The following is a 27,901-nucleotide window of genomic DNA, read 5'->3' on the forward strand; positions in this document are numbered from 1 at the left end:
TACATTTAAACCGAGCATTTACACATCTTTAATTTGTAAATAATTTTCGTGTACACCAAACTTGTGCATTTTGCAAAGAAAACAAATTGAAGGAGAAAGGATGCTGTATCTGATATACTTTGGCATGTACAACATCTGAACATTATAATAGCAACAAACTATTATATAACCACATTACCAGTAGTAACATCGGTTTGACATGACCTACAAATTATTCCTGATCCTCATTCTAAATGGCATAATGAGGTTTGTTTACAAAGATTTATGAAACAAGGACTTCTTGTTGCCCAAACACAGACAGCTCTCCTTTCACAGGGTGTGCATTATATTGCTGATTAAGAAGAAGAGAACTGGGGAAAGAAAAAAATATATATACAGAAGAAGCCATTCTAAGATGGAAGGATCTTAACACCTCACATGTGAGACAAGAAGCTGTTGACATAATGCAATGTATATATTGATTGGTCCAATCTAAAACCGATAAAAGAGCATCTGTATGTTATAAAAGAAAAAGGAAATGCAAAGCTGTTTAGCTTTCAAATCCCACTTGAGAAACCTGAACATCACAACTTAGGGTCCATGTCAACAATTCTGAGTCTACAGCCACTGAATAAGGAGAAACACAAGTGCTACAATGTGCTAAATAGTCACTGAACGCACAGTGGTTAAAAAAAGTCAAAATGTGTACGGAAAATATTGATTAACAGTACTCCCAATTCTACAGTAACTCACTTCTTTTCAGAAAAAACTAAAGACTATTCTACACATGACTGCTGAAATGATAATGGTTTATGACAAGACACTGCACTGGAAAACATTGAAAAATTGCATGAATTCATTCAAAAGCACTTGCGTCAGTTCTTAATACCAGCAGCTAACTCACAATCGAGTCTCAAATGGGCTCCTTATTTATAAATGAGCATATGGGCAGATCAGAAATAGAACTCATGTTCTAAGCCACAGAAGCACTGCTGGCTGAGTGTTCTAGACCTCAAAACAATAAAATGATTTCAAATGGTTCAAAACAGAGCTCATTGATTCTGTTCATAATTTTTCTTGTAAAACCAGCTGTTGTCAGTCTGAGACTCCACTTTTGGTGCGTTTGCCATGTAGTGAAACACCCGAGGACACTGCGTGACCATTGCAAGTGGCATCTGGCGACTCCTGCCCTTCCTCTAGTTCAGGAAGTGACTCCTCTATCTCTTTCATACGGGCCATGGCCCGGTCAATGGTTGCTATGGTGACCAGGTTGAAGTCATGCAGGTTGACCAGGTGAAGGAGAAAGTTCCGACACAAATTCCTGCGAATTATGTGTGGCCCGCAGTTCTCCACAAACAGCATACTTGCCTGACTCATCTGATTATCAGCAATGAATCTGGAGAATGGACAGTTAGAAAATAAGATGCAACAGCGTTTTTGTACGTCTATGATCAAGGTTTTAAAGCTACTTAAACAGTTAATATAAGGAAAAGAAAAGACAATATGAATGTATTCTTTTACCCATTCTTCATAACGTGAAGATTCCATAACTTCATTACTTCTTTTTCTCCTTCATTCACATCTGTGAATTCTTCAATTTGCTTCATGCAAAACAAAACATAATATCAGTGCAAGTACGTAGTGCAAGAACTGAACCGTTTCAGTGAGTGAAAGAATGATTATCATATATTATCTATACTTATACATAAAAGAGAATTAACTGTTCCATTCAAATGCAAAAATTGTGCAGAGAGAGGAACTTGATTGACCAGTCGACTAACCGTGGTGGTCTTTTCTCTGAGCCACTCTGGGTCCCTTTCATCCTCGCTGTCCACCTCCATCTCTTGTGGACGGAGGGGCATGCAGCTGTCACTGTGGAAATACAGACGATTGTGTCCGCTCACATAAGTCCGCTGCTGCTCGGGCTCACCGTCCTCTGACTCCAAAAACTCAGACAGGCTTGGCTTGGTTCGCTTCGGCCTACGTGAAAGTGGGAGATTAAACAACCATGGGTATAAATAAAACAGGGATGTTCTGCATTTATCTATATTAAATTTTAAGAGCTTGCAGCACCATTGATTTTATCAACAAAAAGAACAAGAGTGACAATACATGCATAATGACAAAAATATGTAAGGTGATGTAAATGCCCTAAGCAGTGTTTTTTTTTGTGCTTTTTTTTTTTTTTTTTGCAAGTAAAGTCATAGGCCTGGTTTCACAGACAGGACTAAGACTAAACCAGGATTAGTGCAAGTTGATATCAGTTAAAACAGCTCAAACATGCACTTTAGTCTGGGACTAGATTGAGCCTTGTCTGTGAAACTGGGGATAAAGGTTTAAGCCAAACCAGAGTGGAAGACTTTGGCACAACACGTCATTATTTTCCTATTCATCACTGTAAAGCTGCTTTTAAACAATATGCATTGAATAAAGCGCTATGTAAATAAAGTTGACTCGACTTACCCCGATTTTGTTCTATGTAAAAACCTTTACAGCATTCTGGCTTATTTAATGTGCACATCCTGTATATATTTTGACATCAAAACTGAAGACAATTCAAAACCCAAACAATTTAGAAATCAAATGAGCTGATTTTAAAAAGCTGTCAGAGATTGAAAAACACTTATTGATTATAACATTGATTTAAGGTAGAAATTAAACGGAAATTGTGACAGTCTTTTCTTAACTATTGTGACATATCCTAGTAAAACAATTTTTCAAACAAAGAAACAAAAACGTAGGTGGGGCTTGATTTGTTAATGGAACTGATCGCTGTAATTTGCGAATTGCTACAATCGGTTCATGTGATTGACAATTAGCTGGAAGGGGAAGGATTCTCCTAATCTGGTATTGGACAAGTGTAATGCCTGGCCCTTGTGCCATTTTTTTATTATTAATTTATGATGCAACTTTCAATAAACAATTAAGAATTGTCAATTCTGCTTTCATGGTGACTTTAAACAAAACCTATATATATATATATATATATATATATAATTTACATTATTTTGTATTACACACACACAGTTGTAATCAAAATTATTCAAACCCCATCACAAATCAGGTTTATAAGCAAAATTGTCACGTTTGATTGCATGTTAGAAATATAGCTAAGTCAAAAGAATGGTCCAAAAAATTGAGAGAAGATATCATCGCCCTTCACAAACAAGGAACAGGATACAAAAAGATAGCGAAGGCACTACATTTTCATAGAGAAACCGTTGGAAGCAAGTTCAAAGTTAAAGGAACAGTGGTTACACTATCTGGACGGGGCAGAAAAAAGAGGCCATCAACTGCTGCAACCAGATTTCTGAGAAAGCATTTTCAGAAAAACCCTCAAGTGACTGCAAAAGACCTGCAGCAAGACTTAGTTGCAACAGGCACTTAGGTTTCAGCTTGCACAGAAAGGCGCGTACTAAACGCATGCGGTTTCCATTCCAGAACTCCAAGACGTAACCACAACTGACCCAAAAGCACAAGAAAAGTGCTCAAAATCATATATATTAGCTACCGATGTGTTGGGAGAAAGAGGAATGAAGCATATGCCGAAAAGAGCACTCTGCCTACAGTTAAGCATAGTGATGGCTCGTGATGCTCTGGAGCTGCGTTGCATCCTCTGGCACTGGAAACCTGCAGCGTGTGGAAGGCAAGATGGATTCATTGAAGTATCAGGAAATCCTAGGAGAAAACGCCATGCTGTCAGTGAGGGTGTTATTGGACCTTCCTACAGGACAATGATCCCAAGCATTTCTCAAATTCCACCAAGGCTTGGTTGCAGTAGAAGTCCTGGAAGATTCTACAGTGGCCATCACTGATTTGAACCCCATAGAACATTTCTGGGAGGATTTGAAGGCGGCGGTTGCAGCACGCAAACCCAAGAATATTACTGAACTGGAGGCTATTGCTCATGAGGAATAGGCTAAGATTCCTTAGAAATGCTGCCAGAAGCTGGTGTCTGGTTATACATCTCATTTGCAGCAGGTCATAACAGCAAAAGGGTGTTAAGTACTAAATCATCGATACTAAGTACTAAATAAGCTTGCCATGAAGGGCTTAAATAATTTTGAGACTGCAGAAGTCATTAAAAGTTGCATTTTCAGTTGAATTTGGGGAAACCACTTGAAACTTTTGTTGTGTTAAGCTGTTTCAATTACTTTTGTTTGACTTGTTTATTGCAAACAGCTGAAAGTCTGTAAATTTTGCCTATAAACCTGATTTGCAATGGGGGTTGAATAATTTCAATTACAACTGTATGTATGTATGTATGTATGTATATATATATATATATATATATATATATATATATATATATATATATATATATATAAAACCCTACAGTGAAAAAACAAAAAAAAAATTCAAAAAAACATTCAGATCCATTTCATACCGACAAACAAGTATGTGGGTGACAGCTGTCCTTTTAACAGGGCCGTTGCGGCTGAAGGCAAAGCCAGGCTGACTGTGGATGTCTTGAGGATTGCCGACATATGAGCCATCATAGCACTCATTTATGGAAACGTCTATCCGAGCACCTTTAGGATGAGGCTGGAAAAAAGGGAAAATTTTAGTTGTGAGACTGAATTCTTGAAATTGTCTACGAAATTTAAAAGACACAACCAATGATTATAGCATGATCCCTAGTTCTTGTGCCAATAAAAGTTTTCATACATACACTAACTATATAAGAAATTATAAAATGAATATAAGGATCTGTTACACCAAGCATAAAACTAATTAAAAAACTATTGTATTCATATTTGAAACGAACCAGGCAGAGATTCATGATAGTGTGTTCTTCTGTTCTCACCACATAGTTAAAGATGAATCTATTGTGGGAGACTTTGAGGTGTTTAAGCAGACTGTAGAGTTTACGGCAGTTGAGCGTGCACCAGGGACAGTGCAGGTCGTCTCTGGCCTCTGTTTGCTGACGACTGTTATTGTTGTACAGAAACTGTGGACAAACAAAAATAACAGCATATTGCATAAAGTTCTCAATTATTTTTTTAATTAGATGGTGCTCCACTAAACCCTCAGTGTAAATTTTGTTTTCTTACTATTTGATAATATACTGGACTTTAAATAGCTATATGTAGAATTCAGAAAGTCTTGTTATTAGCGACACTGGTAGCCTTTACGTGAACTGCAGCCGGCAACTAAACTCACTCATGTGCGCGTAATGTAAGAAACTGAACGTGATTCAAGGCCCCGATATACTCACTGTGAAGTTCTTTTTCATTCTTTGCTTAGAGTAAAAAGAAGTTTGAAATACCTTTTCTGTTCTAAAACATGTCTCCCTCAACGAAACTTCAAGGAAGTGTATGTCTCAAAATCATTTTGCTATCTGATAAGTTTGCTATCTGCTATCGGATCACAGCTACTGCTACGCTTACCTGCAGTCGTGAATGCAGTGATGGACAGCTGTCTTTCCTCATTCAACTGCTAATGATATTAGAACTCAGATTCATTAATTCTCAAAAGTAATTCTATTTTGTAAGATCCTTTAAATAATTTAAGTAATTCCAAACTTCGCGAGGCAGATGACAACATTATGTGATCAGATACAGACAACTTGTTAACACGCTCCACAGCGCCACCCAGTGCATTTAATTATAACTGCGAGTTGCACTTGGGATTTATCATGGATTCACTGCATTTACGGCCAGCAAAGCACCGTAGTAAAATTTTTATAGTATTTTATTTTTCGAATAATAATTCCAGATTGAATATTCAAATATTTGAATATTCATGCACACCCCTACTATAGACCTGGCTATGTTGAGTTAATCCTTTTTCTTTGCATGACAGATTGACTTCACAGTATAGTATAAGCATTTGTTTCATGTGACAGAATGAAAGAGAGGCTCTCAGGAGCATGCATAAAACTTTAGATATTCCTGGCAAAAACGTCCCGAACCCAGTCTACAGTAGGGCTGTGAATCTTTGGGTAGACAGGGAATCGATTCGATTCATGGGTTTTCGATTTGATTCAAGAACAATTTTTGCAAATTCAGAACGATTGGATTCAAGACGATTCACATTACAATTTGATGCGATTAATTCGATTCTGCATTTTTTTATATATTATTTTGGCCTTGTCCACTCCTGAATTTAATCCCTTTGTTTCTGGTTTTCACTAGGGATGAGTCACGATTTTCGAATATTTGATTAGTTGATTTTATTATAGAATATCGAATAGGTTGTGCGATTATTGTCTTTAAAAAAAATCCCCATGGTTTCGGTTCTGATGCGGTGGTGACACGTTCATGTAACCAGAGGGTGACACTGCCAATAACGCATCTAAAAGCTGTCAATCAACTCTCAGTCAACAGTAGAACAACACATTGTCTCATACCAGAGCATGTGAGTGGAGTGGTAATATTTCCTCCAGAGCAGAGAGCGCATTTCTGAAGATTGCGCTCTGTTCGCTGAGTCCACTCAGGGCCGCTCGCTCAACCCAGAATGCCCTTTGTGACAAGCTGGTTCGAAAATGTGTGAAATAAGTAGGGCTGCCCGTGCACGACTTAAAAACAACTACTAGTCGACTAGAAAAAAACTTAAGCCATTAGTCTAATCGCATATTTATATTAATTTAATTACTTAAATATATGTGGGAGAGAATACTAAACCATAATGAGCCTTTTCGTAATATATTGCCTATTCCGCATCTCAAGAGCACGCATAAAGGCTTGCCACAAAGAACCGGCAAAAGTAATGATTATGCATGAGACATTTTATTTTGTTTATTAATAAACTAGTGTTTACTGTGTTAGCGTCGGCTGCATAGATAAAGTTGACGATGTTAACTCGCCATCTTCTCAGTAGTGAACGCACCTATAGAGAGAGAGAAATGCAAACTTCATACAAATAAGCCTACATAAGCAGAGAGTAGCCCATTTCTTTCGTTTTGAATTGTTTTGTTTAAAATGAGACATTTCAAGCTTTCTATAGATATATTTCTCAGGTCTGTCCGAGGCAAGTAGCTTATACGCTGAGTTTCGGTTCATTTATGAGATGCGCTCCAGTTCAAGCGCCGGTGCCTCCGTGTCCTGATTATATTGTCTGCTATATTTTCTTCTTGTTTATTAAATCGAGGCAATTGGTTGATGAAACATTGATTAAAATTAAGAAACAATTTATACAAAACAAAATTCACTTTAAAGAAAGGCTTTCTACAAAACAAAACTTAATGAAGTGGTCAAAATCATGTCTGACCCATTCCAAATGTCTCCCGATATATTGGGCATCTTATGATCCTATCTTACTCATCTCATGCTGTTCCCTTTTCATAAAATCAACATGGATGAAATTAAAAAATAACATTATATTATTTAAACATAAATATGAAACATATGTTTAAGTTTTTTAAGTTATATACACACCGCTCCGGTGTGTAGCCTATACATGCATGTGTGTGCATGTGGGGAAGGGGTGTGATTTTCGAATAATAATCGAATACCCCCCAGCGATCTTTGAATATTATTTTTGCTTGAAATGCCCATTCCTAGTTTTCACTATATTTTTTAAAATAAATGTATATTTGTTGGACATTATCTTTGTGAGTGAGCACACATACATTTATGTTACACCTGGCCCTAGACGGTTGTAACAATATTGAAATGCTTCCCCCAATGTGTCTTAGTCCAGGTGTGAATTACACAGCGGCCTTCGGGGGGGTCAGAGAGTGGGGATTTAAAAAAAAAAAAAAAAAAAAAAACTTTTTGTCCATTGTTAATGTTAGTTCATGTTAGTTTTTAATGATGCTATTATTATTACATTTATTTTAATAGCCTATCAATTGGCATTTGTAGAAATTTACATAAGCCAAGATTTAAAAAGGCTTTGAAAGTATTGTTAGTTCATGCTAACTATTGTGTAGGATAGTGTTAATGGATACACAACCATATTAAAGTGTTCCTGGTACATTAAACATGCTTCCATGGAGAGACTACCTAAACATATGCACTTTCCCAACTAAAACTAAACTATCTTTTCCTCATGCAATAGTAAGAAAAGCCCTCTTTGTTCTCTTTATACGGAACATTTTCCTTATGATTCTGAAAGAAAACGCGACGGGTGTCTACTTTTGCTATAGTAACGAACGCGACTGTAATGCGCATCTGATTGATAGATAAACAATGCGCTTTTTTCAGTGTTATTAATGTTGTAATTATTTCAGCAGTTTCCTTCGTACATTCAGTTTAACAACATTAAGTAAAATTGACTGTGCGTATGCATTTTTGACACCTATTATGTGTTTGCTCTTTCCATGCAATAAATTCACGCCCTTGAAGTGGGGTTTTACTTCAACTGCTCAGGGCGAGTAATGTCAATGATATGACCCATTTCCGTACAACTTCAGTATTTTATTTTAAAGAAAATAACGGTGACGTTTTCAAGCAATGAAACCGTTTTATTAGTGTCCACGCAATGACTTGGAAGCTTTATCAATGGCTTGAGCAGTTTGACTCAGGACTATTGCTGTCTCGATAGAGAGCTGTCATCTGCTCATGTGAACAGCAGTGGCTGTCCTGAGGAGAGCTCAAACATGGACTTCTCAAAAATGTGTAGATGAGAGCTATAGGGAGCGGGCACCAGCGAAATCCAGTGAAAGACGGTAAAAAGTGCAGCGCATATATGGGAAGGAGAGCTGTGAGGGCGTGAATGACGCATCACAACATCTCCATTAATTTGAGCATGTAGTAATTTAATGTTTATATATTTTAAAGCACTGAATCGCTATCAAATCGTGATTCATTCGATTCTTAGCATTTTAAATCGATTATTGACCGAAATAAACGATTCACAATTCAAAAATACTAAATTAAATTAAATACAAATATATATAAATTAAGTTTCATTACAAGCTGTTTACAATAAATAAAGAGTACAAAATTTCTACCTGGTAAAAGATGCGTAGTTTCTGTCTGGGTTCACAGGGGGACAGCTCTCTTCTGGTCTGTATGCTGGTGCTCACTGAATCCTTCACCGCTGAGAGAATAAAACATTAAACAACTATATTCACCATTATATTACATATAAGAAAAAGGCAGATCATTCATTATGTTTGATTATAGTAAGAATTTAGAATGTTTTCAGACCAAGCAGGCCATGATTGCTAACAAACTTATACAATACAGGGCTCAACGCTAAGGATTTTTTCTTGATTCAAATTTTGACTTGCCCTGCCAAAACGTTCACTGGCCCCACCACAGAAAGTAATATAAAAAATAAATAAATTTTTTTTTTTTTTTTTTTTTAACTATAACCTCAATCATGACACCAAAAACTACTAGCCTAAAGCCGGGTTCACACTGTACGGTTTTGGCCACAATTTGGCCGTCTGAGACTAATTTTGCAAATTCTAAAAGATTCCTCAGATCCTAGGCTAAAATCTGAAGCCTATGATCATTAGTTTGACATGTTCACCGATAGCTGATTAATGACCGTTGCGATCAAATTTGACCTCTGACGAAATTCTGGCAGTGTCAGAAGAACTGACTTACAGTCCTGCAGTGTGACTTCTCCTACGATGACCGTCAAATTGTCTTCATTTTCCAAGACAAGCCATGGCCAAAATTTACGCTAGAGATTTCTTTGTAGCCACCATTTCAATCCCGAGTGTAATTCAACTCACTGTCACTGAACGTGTCATTGATTGATGACGTAAAACTCAGGACAAGTTCTTGTGTGCGTCCATTTTTAATGCGTCTTGACTGTCGTATAATCAGACATTAATGACAACTGAGATCTTACAGTGTGACATGGCTTACAGCGAGGATCATGTTCGTAGAGTCTGTAGGGCTCGACAATAAGGACTGCCCGATGGCCCAGGGCCAGTGTGAACGATGCTCGGGAGTCGGGACAGTTGACGGAACTGTCACTTGCCCGATCAGGCCAGTGCTGTAGGGGTGTGCGATATAGTTTAATCTATGATATCGTCGATAATGTCCCTCACTTTACAAAAACCAAACAAAAACTCACCCATTGAGTGCACGCATACACTGCGTGATGTAGTCTAGTAGATTAGACTAGCGCGTGTGCACAGAGCGTACGATTATACTGCGTGATTTAGTCTATTAAAATGCATTTAGAATGCCCCCAGATTCAAGAAAAAGGGGTAAAAATGCCCCTGTATGTCTTATATATTTATATAATTTAATATAGTTAACCAATATTACACAGAGTGCTGTTTTTCTTCAAATATCAGCATGATTACACACGTGACATTGATTTTATTCAACGTAGTTTAATAAACAAGTTAATATTAAGTGAGTTACATTTTAGACATCAAATCGCCTGTTTCAATCTATTTCGCCAACAAAAATAGATTGAAATTCTATTTTATAGGCCCATTTTCTTTTACTTAATACATTTTTTGTTGTGGGGCCAGTGAAAATTTTGGCAGGGCAAGTAAAAATTAACCACTGGCCTGACCGGGTCAGTAGAAAAAAATCCTTAGCGTTGAGCCCTGAGTCTGACAAGCAACAATCGTAAAGGACCATTATAAATCGTACAGTGTGCAACCGACTTTACTCATAAATTTCAAACATTGTTATAGACAAGTAAATGGTCTGTCATTAAATTAGAACAAAGCAATAGAACAAATAATTACAATAGAACAAATAAACTTTGCTTTTCAGGTTTTTCAGGAATGTCCAACAGTAGTTTTCAGGTAGAGAAATTGAATAATCTAATGTAAAATAACTGCATACTCTTCACTGTATAAATTAAATACATATTACTTTTTAAAGTTACAAAAGTTATTCAGTCAAGAGCAGTGAGGCTTAAAAACAAGTGCAAATGATAAACTTTCATGACGATGCAGCATTGACTAGATCGGGCAACAGACAGTTCCGTCAACTGTCCTGAGCCTCATTTACACTAGCCCAGGGCCATCAGGCAGTCGAGCCTTGTAAGATCAGGCAGATCTTTGCTTCCTTACCAACAGGTGCAGGTCGGAGAGTGCTGGGTCTGCTCTCTGTGGTGCTGGTGTCAGAATTGCGGGTGGAGAGAGGTTTGGCCACAGGGGCCGTTGAAGGGTCACTGGGGTCACCTGTCCAACGAAGGGTGAACTGCAAAGTGGGTCCCTGAGAGAAGGTCTCAAATGGGGGCAACCTCTTCAAAATACAAGAATCAACAATTGCAATCTACATCGCCACTGAATGAAATCTATACAGCTGTTAAAATAAGGGATTTAAACCAGGAACAAAATTTTAAATTATATAAAAATAATAATAAAATAATGCATATTTATAATGCTCTGTAACGCATTTATGTTTGACTGGCAAATAACTTCACACTTGTTTTGTTCAGAAGTTCAAATGCTTGACAGGAAAGTTAACAGCTTATTTTTAGCAGATATAACCAACCTTTCCATCCAGGATGGTCTCCCATGTGGCCCGCTTCTTGCTGACTGGACAGTCTTCAATCTGTTGCATGGAAACCTCATACTCTCCATCCAGCAGCTGCAACCGTCTGAAGGGCAATTGTGTTATCATGCATGTCACATAGGGAACAGCATTTTTTTTTTTTTTTTTTTTTGCCATTTCTAAGTGATATGAAGCTTTCAAAAGCACTGAAATTACTAACCGGTTTTTATCGAAAACAGTCATCTGAGCAACAAATGTTTCTGTGGTCTCTCCGTCACCCCTGTGGGATAAGGATCTCTTCTTTCTGGATGGGAGTTCCTCTTTTACATCTACAGATAAAAGCATTAAGACTGTTTTGTTCCGGCCTTGCATTTGTGAGGCTGAGGCTACAAAAACTGCAGTGGGCAGTGCGCAGTTAAGTGTATTGGCTATGTTTGAAAATGTAGGGTGCTATAACTTTAACTGATCTTCGCACCAATTCATGCATCATCATGGACAGATGACAGAAAAGGTTCGATTTCAGTCAGTCACTCACCATCAGATTTTCTGAAAAAAATGATACTACTTAAATTTTCATCCCTCTCCTTGATTCATGGACAGTAAAGCAAAAGTTCATCCAAAAACTAAATTTTTTCCTCACCCTCATGTTATTCCAAACCTGTCCAAAAGATGTTCTTGATTCTGTGGAACACAATATTTTGAAAAACTGTTTTGTGCACATAATGAAAGTCAATGGGGTCCAAATAGCACTGGACCTCAGTGACTGACTTTTTATGGACAAAAGACATTTTTCAAAATAAATTATTTTGCATTCCACAGAAGAAAGTCGTATAGGTTCGGAACATGCAAGTAAACGACAGCATTTCCATTTTTTTTTTGGATGAACTATCCCTTTAACTTACACTCAAGCCACGAAACAGATTAGGATGGTCGCAGAGCTTTTCCACAGCATTCTACACTTTTTTTTCCTGCACTGCCACTCACCAATATTCTCATCCACCTCACAGTTGATGAAGCCATTGGGGTCTCTTTTGCCTGTGCGAGACACCCTGAATAGAAGAGAATATGATTTGACCATGTGACTGTTACTGGGCTCAAACTCATTGCTGGACACCAGCAGGGAAGGGAAGGCACCAGGCTTGGTTTGACTGAGATCCGGGTTCAAAAGCACCTGCTTTTTCCCGGTAGGCACTTGCTTTATAGGGCAGCTGACATCCTGAGGGAGAAAAAGACAATCATAACAAAAAAAGGTTATGATCTTAAAATTGGCATACTTTAACTACTGTTTTCATCACATGTATATTTTAATGTAATAACACATTTAAGTAAAGAGAAGCTCACCTTGCGCTTTTTATGACAGACTTTGACAAGTAGCACCTCAAGTGAAACTGAGTTTTGATCATTTTCTGAGTTTTGACATGGCTTATCTGGTAAAACAAAAATAATTATAATAGAACCCTAAAATGGTAATTGATGTAAAATAAAAGATGATAATTCAGACACATTGGTACACTTTTGACAGATTTAGACTAACCATTCTTGTGAAAAAATCCAGTGAATGTCAGTTGCAGATGTGAAGTCACACTGAAATCACAAATAAAAAAACTAAAAATCACCATTTGGAACCAAATGATCCTATAACGTTTTCCTAAAACAGTTTTCCATGAAAACTATTTAGCCGCTCTAAAAGCACAGTCATTCTGAAAACAACAAGTAGTTGTATTTATTAAGCGCCATTCCAAAGCTCAACTGCTGTCTCTATCTTTCATCATAACTTTTGCCCAGATGTTTGTCCCAAGTCAACACGATTAGCTTAAAGGGATAGCCTAGTTCACCCAAAAATTAAAATTCTGTCAATCCTCACCCTCATGTTGTTCCAAACCTGTAATACCTTCGTTTTTTCTTCGAAACATAAATTAAGATATTTTTTATGAAATCCGATGGCTCGGGGGGCTCCATTGACAGCTATTTAATTAACACTTTGAAGGCCCAGAAAGGTAGGAAAGACATCGTTAAAATAGTCCATTTGACTACAGTGGTTAAACCTTAATTTTATGAAGCGACAAGAATACTTTTTTTGCGCCAAAAAAACAAAAAGACTTTAAGACAACAATTTCTTCTCTTCCGTATCAGTCTTCGACGCGTGTTCACGAGAGCACTACGACGCATGCGCGTTGAAAGCCAGGATCCTTTGTTATACAGCAAGATACAAGTGTCGTCTCATCGTCTGAATTATCCAAACTTTCAAGATGTGGCATAGGGGTATGCGATATCACGATTTTTGATCGTGGACGATTAAAATGTCTCCACGATCTGCTTTTGAATAAATATCGTAGTATCGTGTTACAGAGCATTCTATCAGTTGCAGTTCTGGCGCCTCCGTCTCAACATACAACATCGACGTACATACACATCACACGTTAATGCTGAGGTTCGGGACACTGCAATTCACAAAAGTTCATTATTTGCATGTGCTTTAAAGCAACCCTCTACAATGCGAGTAAATCACTCACATATGCGAGTAAATTTCACACTGGGCGACTAAATAATGTCTATCATTAGTCATTGGCTAATAAATTCTTAGATTTTACTCGCCAGTAAGTGTGTTAGATGCCAAGTATAAGTTTAGCTCAGATATATTTTCACTCGCTGAACACTGACTGAGCGCTTGAGAGTTTCGCTCTTCGTCAAGCGATCTGTACTAGTTTTTCAAATTCAGCTCAGCGTGTCTGTATTTGACGTACCGTAAACTCTAGTGTGAAGGTGCACGACTCGCCATCGCGTTTCTCTCACACACGCAAAGAGAGAGAGAGAGAGCGAGAGTCTAACATACCACACAAAATTAACGTGCAACATGTAAACGATATTCTTGTTTGTATTTTCCTTCAGTTCAATCTAGAATAATTCAGCTTTTAAGAACAAGCAGAAGATATGCCGGTTTCTCCGGTAGTGGGCAGAACTAATGCGCAAACGGCAATCTCATTGGATGGCACTCATCCCTGTTTTAATTTCAGCAAATCAGTTCAAGCGAATGCTGACAACGTGATTAACATTCATGATGAAATACATACATACACACACACAACTCACATGCAGCGTGCGTGAGACTGAGACACTGAGATTTGTCAAAGAAACATGGAGAAAGCAGATCAAGAGGATCCAGGGTAGTTGTTAACGTGATATTTTCGGGGGAAAAGGCGCAGCAGTCAACTAGAGCAGTGCGGCACCCGTAGGAAACATTTCATTCGCGTGCTGATTAGGGCTGGGCAAAAAAATCGATTTTTCGATTAATCGTTTTTTAAAATGTGGTCGATTCAAAAACGATTCTCAAACGCCAAGAATCGATTTTTTTCCATCTTTATGTATTAGTTTTCCTCCACTGTTCATAGGCTTGCAAACTCAATTTTATAGCTAATGCTGTGAGATTTTATGGTAGTTTTATCTAAATCATAAAATAACCTCAATTAGTGCTGCACGTTTAATCATATCGCAATCGCTATGACAAGCCTATACGCAATTAGGCTATATGACCAAAATGCTGCCAAAATGCTGTCGTGACTGTGACAGAAAAACTTGCGATGATATCGTGCGTTCGCACAAGACAGCACAGAATAGAATTATCTTTCGCGCTTGAACGAAGAACACACACAATTATGCCAAAATGTATTTTTGTCGAGTATCTTTATAACATAAGAGCAGTCTTATGACGAACGTGAAGAGTTGTGCCTCGTGAGAGAATGAGTCCGCGTGTGAGTTCCGCGTCTCTGTCAACAGCGGCTGGTCTTAAAGGGACAGTACACTGTAGCCACTAATTATCTCTGTCATTTAAGTTAATCAAAGAACAAAGAGAACAGAGAAAAACACTCACTGCTCTTGAATAAAGAACTTTTGTAACTTTGATTAGTCAATATATAATTTATAATTAATGCAACACAGACTGTTTGATAATTTTATTCAATTTCTGTATGGCCTAGCTGTTAGACAGGAAGGGCACATATTATATTATATGCAACGTTTTTATATGTGGGTTTATGTGAGGATTGTTAACCTGTTTGATCAAGACATGCGACTGTTCTGACTTGTCCAATTTTCAGCATCAATTTTTCATCTTGCATCAAAATCCTGTCTATTCATTGTATGCATTTGAAATATAGAGTTGGGTTCTGTTTTAATGTACCCAAGTGTACCTAAAATAAAAAGAGTTTAATATACAGGTTTGTAGCTCTTAATTTCTTTTTATTAATTAAACACTTGAAAACTTGTTCACTTTTTTTTCTTTTCTTTTTCTTTTTTTAATAAATATAGGATTTGTATTTAATATTCATTGAGTGAGTTGAATCGAAATTAATTTAGTATCGAAATGGGAAAAATCGAATCGAGAATCGAAATCGAAAATCGAATCGAGAATCGAAATCGAATCGATTTAGAGCTTGCAAATCGAAATCGAATCGAATTGTAACATCTGAATCGATACCCAGCCCTAGTGCTGATGCGCTGTTCTAACGTGCGCTTTTCTGAGCGTGTACACCCGAAGTGCAGGAACTAACAGCCAGTCAAACAGCACCTGATTACTGGACTAAGTTATCTTTAGAGTCTCATTGCGCTAATACTGTCACATACACACTAGGTTTACATAAACAGAGTTGGTTATGTATAAAGTGACAAACATTTGAGAGAAAATCTGGTGCGTGTGTTATATGCGTGTATAATAAATGCGTCACGTGCAGTCTTAAAGTGACAGTAGCCTAATAGTAAACATGCTGCCGATTGTCCTTAAAGCACATGTGTCAAACTCAAGGCCCGCCACATTATTTTATATGGCCCGCGAGAGCATAATGGGTGTCTTAAAATTAGGGATGCAACGAAATTTAGGCTGCCGAAAATAACATTTTCGGTTTTGGGCTGAAAGATACTAAAAAGCCGCCGCGCCCCTCCGTGTTCGGCGATGGTTTGACTCTGGCTCAGCGTGTTTTATGACTTTGCGTGCGAGTCCGCTTCCGAAGATGCATAACTTCGAAGCGCGTTCCGCTGTGTGTGCGCGCTCTGTGCTCTCCGCTCCGTGTTCACCGAGCACGCGTTCTGCTCAATGTTCCGCAAGCAACCTCCATGTGTGTGTGTGTGTGTGTTTGTGTTGCGAGCTCTGCTCACGCTCACCGGAAAGGCAAAGTCCGCAAAAAAAAAAACGTGCCGACATGAAATTTCTCTGGACTTGTTTCTTTTTGCAATGGCACTACTGTGCTGTAACATGGTGTGTATAACCGTGCTGGGCAACACTGGTAAAATTACACGAATCACGATCCTCTCGTTCACTGGTCCTCTCCCTGCTCTGCTCATGCTCTGATAAAAATAGCTTTGTAGGACTATACTTTATTTTGATAATTGGTCAAAAAATAAATCTGTTAAATCTGATTCTGCTGCATAGAACTGATTGAAGAATAATATATTGATATTTTATATTATTTTAATATAGGTACCAGTATTAGCCTTTTCACCATTTGTATCACTCCACTTGTCTGTGTTTGCGCCACTCTCATGATTAAGCCAGTAGGTGGCGACAAGTGATGTGGTGACTCTTTATGAGTGAACAATTGAACTTTAAACTGATTAACATTAACACAAAAACATTGATTAACTCAGGAAAGAAACAAGTTGCTGAAACCAATCTTTAATGCTAATATAAATTGCTCATTTGCCTCTGGACACAAAAAGATTGCACTGGTTTTTGATTTGATTGTAACATCTATGCAAAATAATCCTTGAAAGATTTCTCATTTAAGGCCATTCCTGTTTGGTATATGTGATTGTGTATTGTCAACAAGCAGAAACATTCTGCATTTCCATTTTGTAGTGTGGATCATACATTGCAACATTTATCCTCCTTCTCATTTTTAAGAATCTGTTATCTTGACAAATAATGTATGCTACTGCCCACTGACATGCTTTTAAAGCTATTGTTATCCAATTTTTTTGGCCTTTAAACACCTTAATGCACATATGTAGGTCCGAGAAATCCAAATTTTATCTGGGGAGCATACCCCCGAACCCCCCTAACTACATTTGAATACGCATGACTGTGTGGTAATGTGTGCTGGTGTGGCTACAGTGCCAAGGCTGAATTTTTTAGCCAGTTTGCCCCTGCATATATACAATATACATTATTCTCTGTATCAAATCATTATTACCCATCCCCTGATGTTTCGGGCTCATCCCCTGATGTTTTTAAAACCTAGAAACACCCCGGCAAATGCATATATAATATTTGTAACTTAAATAAGTAATAATCAAATAAAGAGACAATATATTAACATTTTAAAAGTCTTACAGTTACAAACGGCCCTTTGAGGGCAGCCATAATGCTGAAGTGGCCCTCAGTGAAAATGAGTTTGACACCCCTGCCTTAAAGGGATAGTTCACCAAAAAAAGAAAATTCTGTCATTATTTACTCACTCTAATGTTGTTCCAAACCTGTATTATTTCTTGTGCTGAACACAAAAGATATTTTGAATACGACTTCAATACGAGAAAAAAAAACTATACACTTGGGACCAGCAACTGTTTGGTTACCCACATTCTTCTAAATAACTTATTTTCAACAGAAGAAAGAAACTTATTTGGGTTTAAAACAACTTGAGAGAGTAAATTACGACAATTTTCATTTTAGGGGGAAATATCCCTTTAACGTTAATAAAACAACAAAACACAGAGAAAATCACTCACTGACTGAAAACTTTAATAGTAGCTTTAATAAGAATCAATGTATAATTTATAATGTGAAGTAGGGCTGGGCGGTATGACGGTATATATCGTTACCGCGGTATAAAATATCAACCGTAACAGATTTTTTCATTCCGTGTATACCGCGACATGTAAATAAGTGGGCGTGGTTAACTCACATGCAACGTGCGTGAGACTGAGACACTGAGATTTGTAAAAGAAACATGGAGAAAGCAGATCAAGAGGATCCACAAAGGAATTACGTTTTCTAAAGGGTTGTTGTTAACGTGATATTTTCGGGGGGAAAGGCACAGCAGTCAACTAGAGCAGTGCGGCACCCGTAGGCTACAGTTTAGAGGAGTGCACGATCGCAACAGGGAAAGCATGAAGCTTACTTGACAACAACAGTTCATATATCAATATCATAACGAATAGAAATAACCTTAAATAATGTATAGTTGTCTGCATCTTTCTGTCTCTTATGTATAGTTACTTTTTAAACATGAAACTCGCATTCAGTATGACACGCGAGCGGTTGCCGTGGTAATGAACAACCTGCTTGTTAAAGCGAATGTATAATCCTGTATCTGAGGCAAAATTGCTAAATATGCAGCGTGAGTTATATATTTCTAACTCCAAACAATTAGCCACTGAACCAGCTGATAAAATCTTGCTTTGATTACAATGCGTAATTCACTCAAATGTACCGGGAAAACATTTAAACATAACTAGTATCTATATCCTACCAAATTAAAAGGAAGTAATTAATTTATTATGAATAGAATAGTTCAATATAAAATATTCAGATATTATAAACTGATTGATGAAGTAAAGAAATAACATGAGATTGAAAAATTATTCAGCAACACTATTTAAAGTTGAATTGCACCTCTGAGTTGTATTTAATATCAATCAGTTGGGGGCAGCTCATCTAAAAGTTGATGAGAGTGTTTTGTTTACTATATTTAGCTATTAAAAATAGTTTACCAAAGAAATAATTTACCAAATAAAAGAAAAAGAAAATTCAAACAAAGTAAGTACTTTTCATTTCTAAAGTATTTGGGTTTATTTATTATACAAAGCCCTTTTTGTCAAAAAAAAAACAAAAAACTCAGAGCGGAAAAAGCGCCCGACATCATCGCATTTTTTTTTCCACTGAGTGTCCAATCGAATGAATGGAGAGGCGGGCCTTCCTTTTTAGTGATGAAAGTTACAGTTGCTTGAACGCCCGGAGAGTGCGATGATGGAGGATAAACTTGTGGTGCTCTTGCTCCATTACCAGGAGCTTAATGACTTCACGAACCGTAACTACCACAATGTTAACAGAAAGTAAATAAAGTTAATAAAAGGCTGATTTGACATTTACTTGACTGACAGGACAGCTGTTTCAGTGGTTGCCTAGCAACTAAAAAACACAGCGCTGCTCTTTCTGTGTGATCGGGGCAGTGCTGTATCTGAAAAAATAAAGCACTGTTTATTTCATTTGTATAATAAGTTGTGTAATGTGTATCTTTTTTATAACAAAGAAAATAATGACAAAGATTTTTATCTTCGCCACTTTGGCCTAAATGTCTGCCATTCTTTTTTATTTTATATTTTGTTACCTAAGGCTTTGTTTTTAAAATGGGGGCATTAGTTTGGCTGTAATGCTCAGTCACTTGCAAAATAGTAAAACCAACTTGAAAAAGAACAGTGATAAAAAAATCGTGATATATTTTTGCCATATCGCCCACCCCAATGTGGCATGACAATATCACAATGGATGCAGCACACACACTCCTGTTCAGTAGGCATCGCTTGGCACTGATGACATCTACACCAAAAGCTCTCCATTGCTCTCTGTCTTTCAGAGGCTTGTGGCTGTGGTTTTATGTTGAGCATGTGTCTTCCTCTGCTAGTAAACACAGCCCTGCATTTCCTAGTCATATGTCAGAACGCCAGCTTCTGCGTCGTCACACACACGCATGCGTCGTGGTACTCTCGTGACCACGGAGACTGATATGGAAGAGAAGAAATTGTTCAAAGTCGTTATTTTGGCACAAAACATTTATTCTCGTCGCTTCATAAAATTAAGGTTTGAACCACTGTAGTCACATGGACTATTTTAACAATGTCTTTCCAACCTTTCTGGGCCTTAAAAGTGTTCATTAAATAGCTGTCAATGGAGCCCCCCCTTAGCCATCGGATTTCATCAAAAATATCTTAATTTGTGTTCCGAAGATGAAAGAAGGTCTTACGGGTTTGGAACAACATGAGGGTGAGTAATTAATGACAGAATTTTCATTTTTGGGTGAACTAAAGTCAGAACCAGTCGGCAAATTTGGGCAGTTGGTGTTGACAGATTTAGCAGAAAATTGCTAAATGTATTATGGGCATTTTTTTATATATTCAGACTATAGCTGCTTTTACAGCTGTCGGGCCGAATGGTTCTAAGAACGGTAAGGAACGGTTCAAGTTGTGTTTCCACTTGAGCCTAGTACGGCACGATTACAAACCGTTCTCAGCCTGAAATTCTCGGCAGGGTTGGCTGCCAGTGCCTCTGTTCGGCCAGAGGGTGGAAAAGCGGCTTATGATTCCATCCAGTCAGAGGAAATCAAACATGTTTGATATTTTGAGCCAGTTTTGAAAAACAAATTGTTTACATTTGTCATGTGTCTCGTAGCAATGAGGTACACGTTTCCGCATTACTTTGTTGTGTTCGGAACGACTGGTGGTGTGTGATCCTCAGTTGTTTAGTGAAAAAAAGTTTAGTGACAGTTTTTCTCTGTAACCATTTACAAAAAGTTTTAAAAGTTGTCTAGTGTATTCCAGCCTTTAGGATTTCTTACACTTTTGTAGACAGCTTGCAAAACATCAGTAGAAAACCAATACCTCTGAGACTCTGGCTCCCCTTTCATTCTCTCCACACTGGACAGTAAGTCATCCACTTTAAATGCTTTCCTGAAGAAAAAAAGACCAGTTAATTCAATAAACACACTTTAAGAGAGCTAAGCAAAGCAGATATTTGGATAACCATTATTAAAACATTGAGAGGACCCACCTTTTGGCATTTGTTCGTGAGTTTCTATGAGACATAAAGGAAAGGGTCCTGTGAAGTAATATTGGCTGTGAAAGAGCAAGAAAAAATAAATAAAACCAAGTACAACCAGAATCAACTTTACTGTTAATGTAAATTCAGTGTTAAAGGGATAGTTCACCCAAAAATGAAAATACTGTCATCATTTACTCACCCTCAAGTTGTTTCAAACCTGTATGAATTTCTTTTTTCTGCTGAACACAAAAGAAGATATTTTGAAAAATGTCTGTAACCAAACAGTTGATGGACCCCACTGACTTCCATAGTATTTTTTTTCCTACTATGGAAGTCAGTGGGGTCCATCAACTGTTTGGTTACCGACATTTTTCAAAATATCTTCTTTTGTGTTCAGCAGAAAAAAGAAATTCATACAGGTTTGAAACAACTTGAGGGTGAGTAAATGATGACAGAATTTTCATTTTTGGGTGAACTATCCCTTTAAGGCTTTTGATTAACTTATAAAGGTATACTTACAGCTATTAAGTTCCTTGTTCTAAGGAATCTGTAAATTTGAGTAGGCTCTGAAGGGAAAATGCAAAAGTATTAACAATTATTTAAATTGTTTTATTTTAAAGTTTATTCTGTAAAGTGACATATTGTGTCTGTTGATTTTCCAACCTTCATCTACAATAAACTGGAGGGGTTTAAGTAGCTGCTATCAAAAATCAGTTATTACTTGTTATTAGAGATGGTTATAAAATGTTTCCTCATGTACAAACCCTTAAGACATCACAAAGATAAACCTAAGGGCTCATCCACGTATCTAATAACAGAGCAATTTGTCATGATTAAGTGTTTTGACAGATGCGAGTCTGTTAATGTATTTTCTCAGAAGCCTTCATGAATAGCTAATAGTTGAACTTTGTGTGGTAAATGAGACGGACGTGGACTCACTCTCAAAGGCCTGCAGGAAGAGCTCATGGTCGGCCTGCAGTTGCTCCATCTTGGGCTTCTTGAGTGAGCTCACGCCAGAGGACGTGTATACAGCACCATTGGCTTTACAGTTCATCACCTGAGCCGAGTATTTCTGAGGAGCCATCAAAAACTAACAACTAACCGGAACGTTACACAAAAACAGCACCAGGCGAAATTAATATCTGCACATTAATGACAGACAGCCGCCCTAGCTCCTTTAACCAGCTCTCTACCATCACCTAAACATCAGATACCGGTGGTTACCAGTCTCTCTGACTACTAAGTTACGTGTTTTAATATGACTCGTATGAGTAAAACATATGACTTGTAAATATGTTATTGATGTGCGTCCTCAGTCTGGTCACTGATCCTCAACAGATGAAAATTAGCACGTTAGCTTGCGGTCCTTCACGGCGACAAAAACACAGTTAAATAACACCAGGTTATCCAGCCATATAGACAGCCGGTCACTTTCCGTTTTAGATAAACGTTATGGTTTATTAAATATTTGTTATTTACGACCGAAATTGCATTTATTTTGGATGTGAAAATCCTACCAGCTGATGGACATCGGTACTACTGTATCGCCCGAGCCCTTGAGGAAAGAGCCGCGAGAACCGGCCTACTGCAATGTGGCAGCCAATCAGAGACGTCGTCTAGTGAATTCGAGGTTTTCTATTGGGCTGACTGATCTTGACAGACGCGGGATTAAGATTGGTAGAGGGGACAAATTGCCGCCAAGAATGTTTTGGTTTTGCGAAGAGACACGACTCGGGGCAGAATCAAACATATCGAGAGCTTTAGTTAATCATATATTGTACATTATCATTTCAAATAAAAATAACAAAAATATGTACCAACATAATGATTGTGTGCAACATTTGAATCAAATGATAGAGTGAAAAACTATTGACAGCTTTTGTCCCTCGCCACTCCACGAACCAGCGCAAAGACGGAAAATAGATCTAATTATTAACGCTCTAAATTATAATGTTTCCCTAAAACGCCGCGCTTTTAAAAAATAAAACGGAGGATCCATCATTCGTGTGCAGAATTCTCGTCGGAGTTTTTTTTCTGATGAGCAACCGGATGTAGCGCATACAACTTCCCATCCACACATGTGTCGTGATGTGATGTGATGTGATGTGATGTGAAGTTGGTCAGTTTTCGTTATTTTACTAAAACTCTTAATATCTTACACATTCTGTGTAGATTTCCCTCACAACCTTTAGAAATGGCTGACATTGTACAACAACGATTAGAGGACAAAATACCTGCGCTTGAACAGCTGGAGAGAGTCGGTTTGTTCACGAATAAAGAAGTCAAGTGAGTATCACAGTAAACACACTAACAGAAAAAAAGTGGTTCTTCTCTGAAACAAACAGTTTCCTCAAACAAGACCTTTGTTTCAGGTCTATGTTGAAAAGATCTACTGCTCTTGAATACAAGCTGCACCGGGCAGTTCAGAGTAAAGATGACTTTATTACATACATACAGGTCTGTATTATCAAAAAGCTGTTTGATTTATTTTGTGAATCACACAAATAATCAGTATACATATTAGTTATCTACATCAGGGTGGGTTGGACTTTGCAAATAACCATTCTAAGCTGCAGCAGGGTCCAAATAACTTGATATATGACAATGATTTATAATTGGCTGGTTTGATTTTTGTTCTTCATCAGTATGAAATAAACGTCCTAGAGCTCATCAAGAAGAGGCGGGCGGTGAGTAGAGCTTTGGTTTCCATTAATTGTAAAATATATATATTTTTTTGTAATAGATCTATGTTACACTAAACCAGGGGTTCTCAACTCTGGCCCTCGTGGTCCACTTTCCTGTAGATTTTAGCTCCAACCCTAATCAAACACATCTGATCAAACTTATCAAGATCTTCAGGATTAGTAGAACGTTACAGGTAGATGAGTTTGATCAAGGTTGGAACTAAACTCTGCAGGAAAGTGGACCTCGAGGGCCAAAGTTAATAACCCCTGCCCTACACTGTACTTTAACTGAACTGTACCGTTGTGTTTACAGAGAATTGGTTACCATTTTAAACGTGAAGAAATTGAGTATCCCATCATTCATCGCATAAACAATGTTTTCAGAAGGGCTACCACAAAATGGCAGGTTGGACAATTTAAAACGATAACCTCACTTTAGGTGCTGTAAAGTGATGTTCAATTTTTGATTGAATAAATGCTTTTCCTGTAGGAAGACGTGCAGCTCTGGCTTTCTCAGGTTGCTTTTAATAAGAAATGGGTATGTGATTTTGTTATTAAACTAATAAAAACAAACAAATCTATGTTAATGGGATATGATGATGTTATATTAGGTTTGTCATTAGGTTTAAAAAAAATCATAATCTTGCTCCTCATCTTTCAAACAGGGCACAAAGACTCAGCTCAGCAAGGTTTTGTCATCTATGTTAGCTATCCATCCAGACAAACCAGGTAAACCTTTAGTGGATTTATTTTCATTGCTATAGAAAATTATATTACTCCGACTGCTCTACGGAACCGTACTCGTATGTATTTTTATGTGAGGCTGTCTGTGTGTCAAGTATACATATTCATTAGGGCTGTGCAACAATGAATCGCATCCAAAATAGAGGTTTGTGTTTACATAATATATGTGTGTACGGTGTATAATTATTTTGTATATACTAAATTCACACACATGCATGTGTTATTAAAATGTGTTATTTATATATCAAATATTTATACAAGTATATACATGCAAATATTTATTAAATATTTACATGCATGTGTGTATTTATATATACAAAATAATTATGCACAGTACACACATATATTATGTAAACTCAAACTTTTATTTTGGATGCGATTAATCCCGATTAATCGTTGCACAGCCCTAATATTCATTTACTTTAGAGGTGTATACAATTTAAAACAGATGGCCAGGAATAATGTAATTTCATAATTATTGCAGCTCTGTGGATAATGGCTGCTAAGTGTGAGATGGAGGACAGGAACTCTTCAGAGAGCGCTCGACATCTCTTCCTCCGTGCCCTGCGCTTTCATCCAGAGAATAAGAAAGTCTATCAGGAGGTGAGGAGACACTAGCATTTCTCTTTGAATTAGCCTGGGTAAACTAATAAAACATTGAGTTATAAAAGGTCCACACTATAAGCTGTTCATGCAATAATCAGTATTAATGTGTGTGTGTGCGCAGTATTTTCGGATGGAGCTCATGCATGCTGAGAAATTGAGGAAACAGCAGCAGGAGTTGGAACAAGCTAAAATAGATGTGGTGGGTTAATAGGTGAAGATCTGAGCCTTTGGGTAAAATACAATTTTAAAAATAAATAACAAAACCTTTATTTTCTCAATTTAGGGGGAATATACATTTTCTCCGGAAATCTTGAGTGGAAAACTGGCTGAGGTGGTATACAGAGATTCTACACAAAAAATTAAAGGTCAGATGAATTTCCACTGAGCTGTTCAACTCAACTGTTGTATTAGTTGAGTGCTGTAAGGTTATCTGTCTTGTCTCGTCAGGGGCTGAATTCATCTTGTCCCTGCTACAGATCGCTGCCATCTTTGACTTCACAAAGGAGTTACATGACACCATTCTGCAAGAGTAGAGTCCTATTCCCTTTTTTTCTGCTATTTTACGTAGATTCATTTCTTACTTTTTTTCTCTTTCATGTCTTAGTTTTTACATGATCATCTTAATTGGAGGTTGACTAATTTATTGTTTTTGCTGATTAATCCGCAACAATTAACGCTATAGGAACTGTTTTGGCAAAGTCCATTTACAGTAAGTTCAAGTCAGAAAAGGTGATGTTTGAATACTGTTTGATTTCAGTCTACAGAGTAAGTATAATGATGACTGCCTGATGTGGGATTTCATGGCTAAGCGTGAGCTGCATGCTGCTGGAGCCCCGGAGCTCCAGTCTGCGAAAGGAAGAGCTTCCGATACAGACCGCAGAGAAGATCGCTGCTGTGCCGTTTATGAGGAGGCTCTGAAGAGCCTTAATACAGGTATCATGATGTAACACTTACTTCAGACACATGTTCAGTGTTTGCATCTAAAAATATTAAGTTAGAATTCATTGGTGGAAATGAGTGGATTCTCATGGTTCTAGCTGTATGTAATTTGCCTACTGATGTGCAATTTCTTTTTGTAGAGGCCATGTGGACATGCTATGTCAAGTTCTGTCTTGAGAGATATAAGAGGAAGACAAATGTCACTGAACTCAATGAAAAGGTAATGATCCTGGTATTTTATTGGGGTGTCGCAGTGTGAGATTTATATATAATGTTGATTAGAATAGCATGGATTTTCTTGATTTGGGCTGTTTGATTGAAGTTTGATGTTGGTTACACTTTATTTTAAGGTGTCCGTGTTACAGTGTAATTATACAATTAAGTACTGAGTAATAATAATTAACTGCATGTACTTAGGGGTTGGATTAGGGTCAGTTGCATGTTATTATGCATAATGTATACAGTTATTTCTACAGTAACTACATGTAATTTGTAACAAGGACACTGTAAAATAAAGTGTTACTATTATGCTTAATCAGATTTACAAAATGACATCTACAATGTGAACATGAAGTCATTCCCCCTTTACAGGTTCACATCGAGAACTTTAACAATTGGGTATATCAGGCTAAACAATAACCAATACTATAAATTCTTACCTATCATTCTTGAAATTTGTGCATTCCTGTGTCTCAGGAAAATGGCCAAAACCTTTACAGGGGTTCTTATGATAAGCTCAGTTTGAGGTGAATGAATATGAGCCACTGTTTACACCCTGTTTACACCTGGTATCAAGATGCGTTTTGGTTGATCGGATCACAAGTAGACGAGGGAGACATACCCATTTACATCTGGTATTTTAATCTGTCCCTTTTGTCCACCTTCAACCACTTCTGTCCTGATTTCTTCGAGGGGAGGGTCTATGGCTGGGTAAATGTATGGTTTTTTTTCAGATCTTTCAATCTAATGGAAAAAATAAGCTCACTCAATTTACATATGAACATGACCAGAGAAAACAGAAGACCATATGGAGAGCAGTAGCTTTTGTTTCTGCTCTGGCAGCCACAAGACCTTGCCGAACGCGGTGGTTGGTACGTTTATAGCTACTGCTACGTTTTCATCTTCAAACCAAACTTGGGTCTCCAGCCAAATTTTAAATCCTGTCCCTCCCATAATGTTTGCACATTTGGTCAGTAAGCTGTTCGAACACATTCGGCCACGGTACTATTCAAGCGTCTCCACTACAAAAGCAATCCGCAACCTCTGGAAGTGGTCGAAAGTGGCCAAGCTCAAAACGTTTTAGACCCCATTTATACTTGTATTTAGCGTCGTCCAATTGTGATCCGATCGACCAAAACATCTTAACACCAGGTGTAAACAGTGCTTTTGAATAATTTATTATAGAAGTTTATTTTTAATCTTGTTTTTGATTAAATTGCATGTTAATACTTTATAATACACCAACAACCAGTAAGCAATAAAAAAACAGTAAGAAATGTTGTTATTGGTCTCCTGTTACTAATACTAACCTTCTTTTTGCGTTCTTAGACAACAGTGGTCTTGGTATTTGTTGATTTATTGTTTTCTGTTTAAGTGCCTTACTCAATTGTGTGACTTCAACTTTTCAGAGAAAGGAACGATTACTCCAAGTCTTACAGAGTGCTCATGATGCCACGCTTTTGCAAGAGACTTACTACAAGAACTGGGTAATGTACACTTAACATTGGCATCTCACTGAAACACATTCACCTTACATGCCTTACGCAGCATGCAGCAGTTTGTTCAAATGGTGCTGCTGTAATAATATAGGCCACTTCCATCCCCTCAAAAAACAG

At 37.5% G+C, this 27,901-nt stretch overlaps 3 protein-coding genes across 5 annotated transcripts in view; 1 reads left to right on the forward strand and 2 right to left on the reverse strand.

Moving 5' to 3' along the window:
- On the reverse strand, nucleotides 1–22,675 carry suz12b (SUZ12 polycomb repressive complex 2 subunit b). 2 transcript variants are annotated; one of them, XM_082137316.1, is made up of 16 exons: nucleotides 22,033–22,674; nucleotides 21,613–21,659; nucleotides 21,103–21,167; nucleotides 20,934–21,002; nucleotides 12,883–12,932; nucleotides 12,690–12,775; nucleotides 12,333–12,564; nucleotides 11,569–11,677; nucleotides 11,349–11,454; nucleotides 10,922–11,096; nucleotides 8,879–8,967; nucleotides 4,787–4,930; nucleotides 4,367–4,524; nucleotides 1,761–1,959; nucleotides 1,501–1,580; nucleotides 1–1,375 (listed from the first exon to the last, which is right to left on the reverse strand). In XM_082137316.1, exons 1-16 carry the CDS (start codon nucleotides 22,175–22,177, stop codon nucleotides 1,075–1,077), a joined length of 2,055 nt encoding a protein of 684 aa, XP_081993442.1. In that variant the 5' UTR covers nucleotides 22,178–22,674; the 3' UTR covers nucleotides 1–1,074. The 2 variants fall into 2 exon arrangements, with proteins under 2 accessions (XP_081993442.1, XP_081993441.1); XM_082137315.1 differs by having other exon boundaries at nucleotides 11,349–11,677; nucleotides 22,033–22,675.
- rnf135 (ring finger protein 135) overlaps nucleotides 1–27,901 on the reverse strand; it is a gene marked incomplete at its 5' end in the record, with an annotated part of 77,850 nt that overhangs the window by 20,604 nt on the left and 29,345 nt on the right. The gene's annotated exons all lie outside the window — the stretch shown is intronic.
- Nucleotides 16,128–27,901, forward strand: part of utp6 (UTP6 small subunit processome component) — a 15,475-nt gene continuing 3,701 nt past the window's right edge. The window contains exons 1-14 of one of the 2 annotated variants that reach the window (XM_082137318.1): nucleotides 16,128–16,137; nucleotides 23,194–23,379; nucleotides 23,466–23,550; nucleotides 23,739–23,780; nucleotides 24,091–24,183; nucleotides 24,268–24,315; nucleotides 24,443–24,506; nucleotides 25,006–25,124; nucleotides 25,249–25,326; nucleotides 25,411–25,492; nucleotides 25,575–25,656; nucleotides 25,885–26,060; nucleotides 26,207–26,286; nucleotides 27,695–27,772. In XM_082137318.1, the coding sequence (XP_081993444.1) occupies nucleotides 23,288–23,379; nucleotides 23,466–23,550; nucleotides 23,739–23,780; nucleotides 24,091–24,183; nucleotides 24,268–24,315; nucleotides 24,443–24,506; nucleotides 25,006–25,124; nucleotides 25,249–25,326; nucleotides 25,411–25,492; nucleotides 25,575–25,656; nucleotides 25,885–26,060; nucleotides 26,207–26,286; nucleotides 27,695–27,772 (1,119 nt within the window). In that variant the 5' untranslated portion in view covers nucleotides 16,128–16,137; nucleotides 23,194–23,287. Of the gene's footprint in view, nucleotides 16,138–23,153; nucleotides 23,380–23,465; nucleotides 23,551–23,738; nucleotides 23,781–24,090; nucleotides 24,184–24,267; nucleotides 24,316–24,442; nucleotides 24,507–25,005; nucleotides 25,125–25,248; nucleotides 25,327–25,410; nucleotides 25,493–25,574; nucleotides 25,657–25,884; nucleotides 26,061–26,206; nucleotides 26,287–27,694; nucleotides 27,773–27,901 lie in introns of those variants that run through there. The other variant, XM_082137317.1, reaches the window with a different exon arrangement.

Source organism: Leuciscus leuciscus (assembly GCF_965113295.1).
Source record: "Leuciscus leuciscus genome assembly, chromosome: 14".
Lineage (NCBI taxonomy): Eukaryota > Metazoa > Chordata > Actinopteri > Cypriniformes > Leuciscidae > Leuciscus > Leuciscus leuciscus.

Coding starts and splice junctions, on each gene's coding strand:
- suz12b (XM_082137315.1), bottom strand. CDS start 22,177: ATGGCTCCTCAGAAATACTCGGCTCAGGTGATGAACTGTAAAGCCAAT. Junction 21,168..21,612: donor GAACAAGGAACTTAATAGCT/GTAAGTATACCT, acceptor GCTCTTTCACAG/CCAATATTACTTCACAGGAC. Junction 11,678..12,332: donor TGAGGTGGATGAGAATATTG/GTGAGTGGCAGT, acceptor TTTTATCTGTAG/ATGTAAAAGAGGAACTCCCA.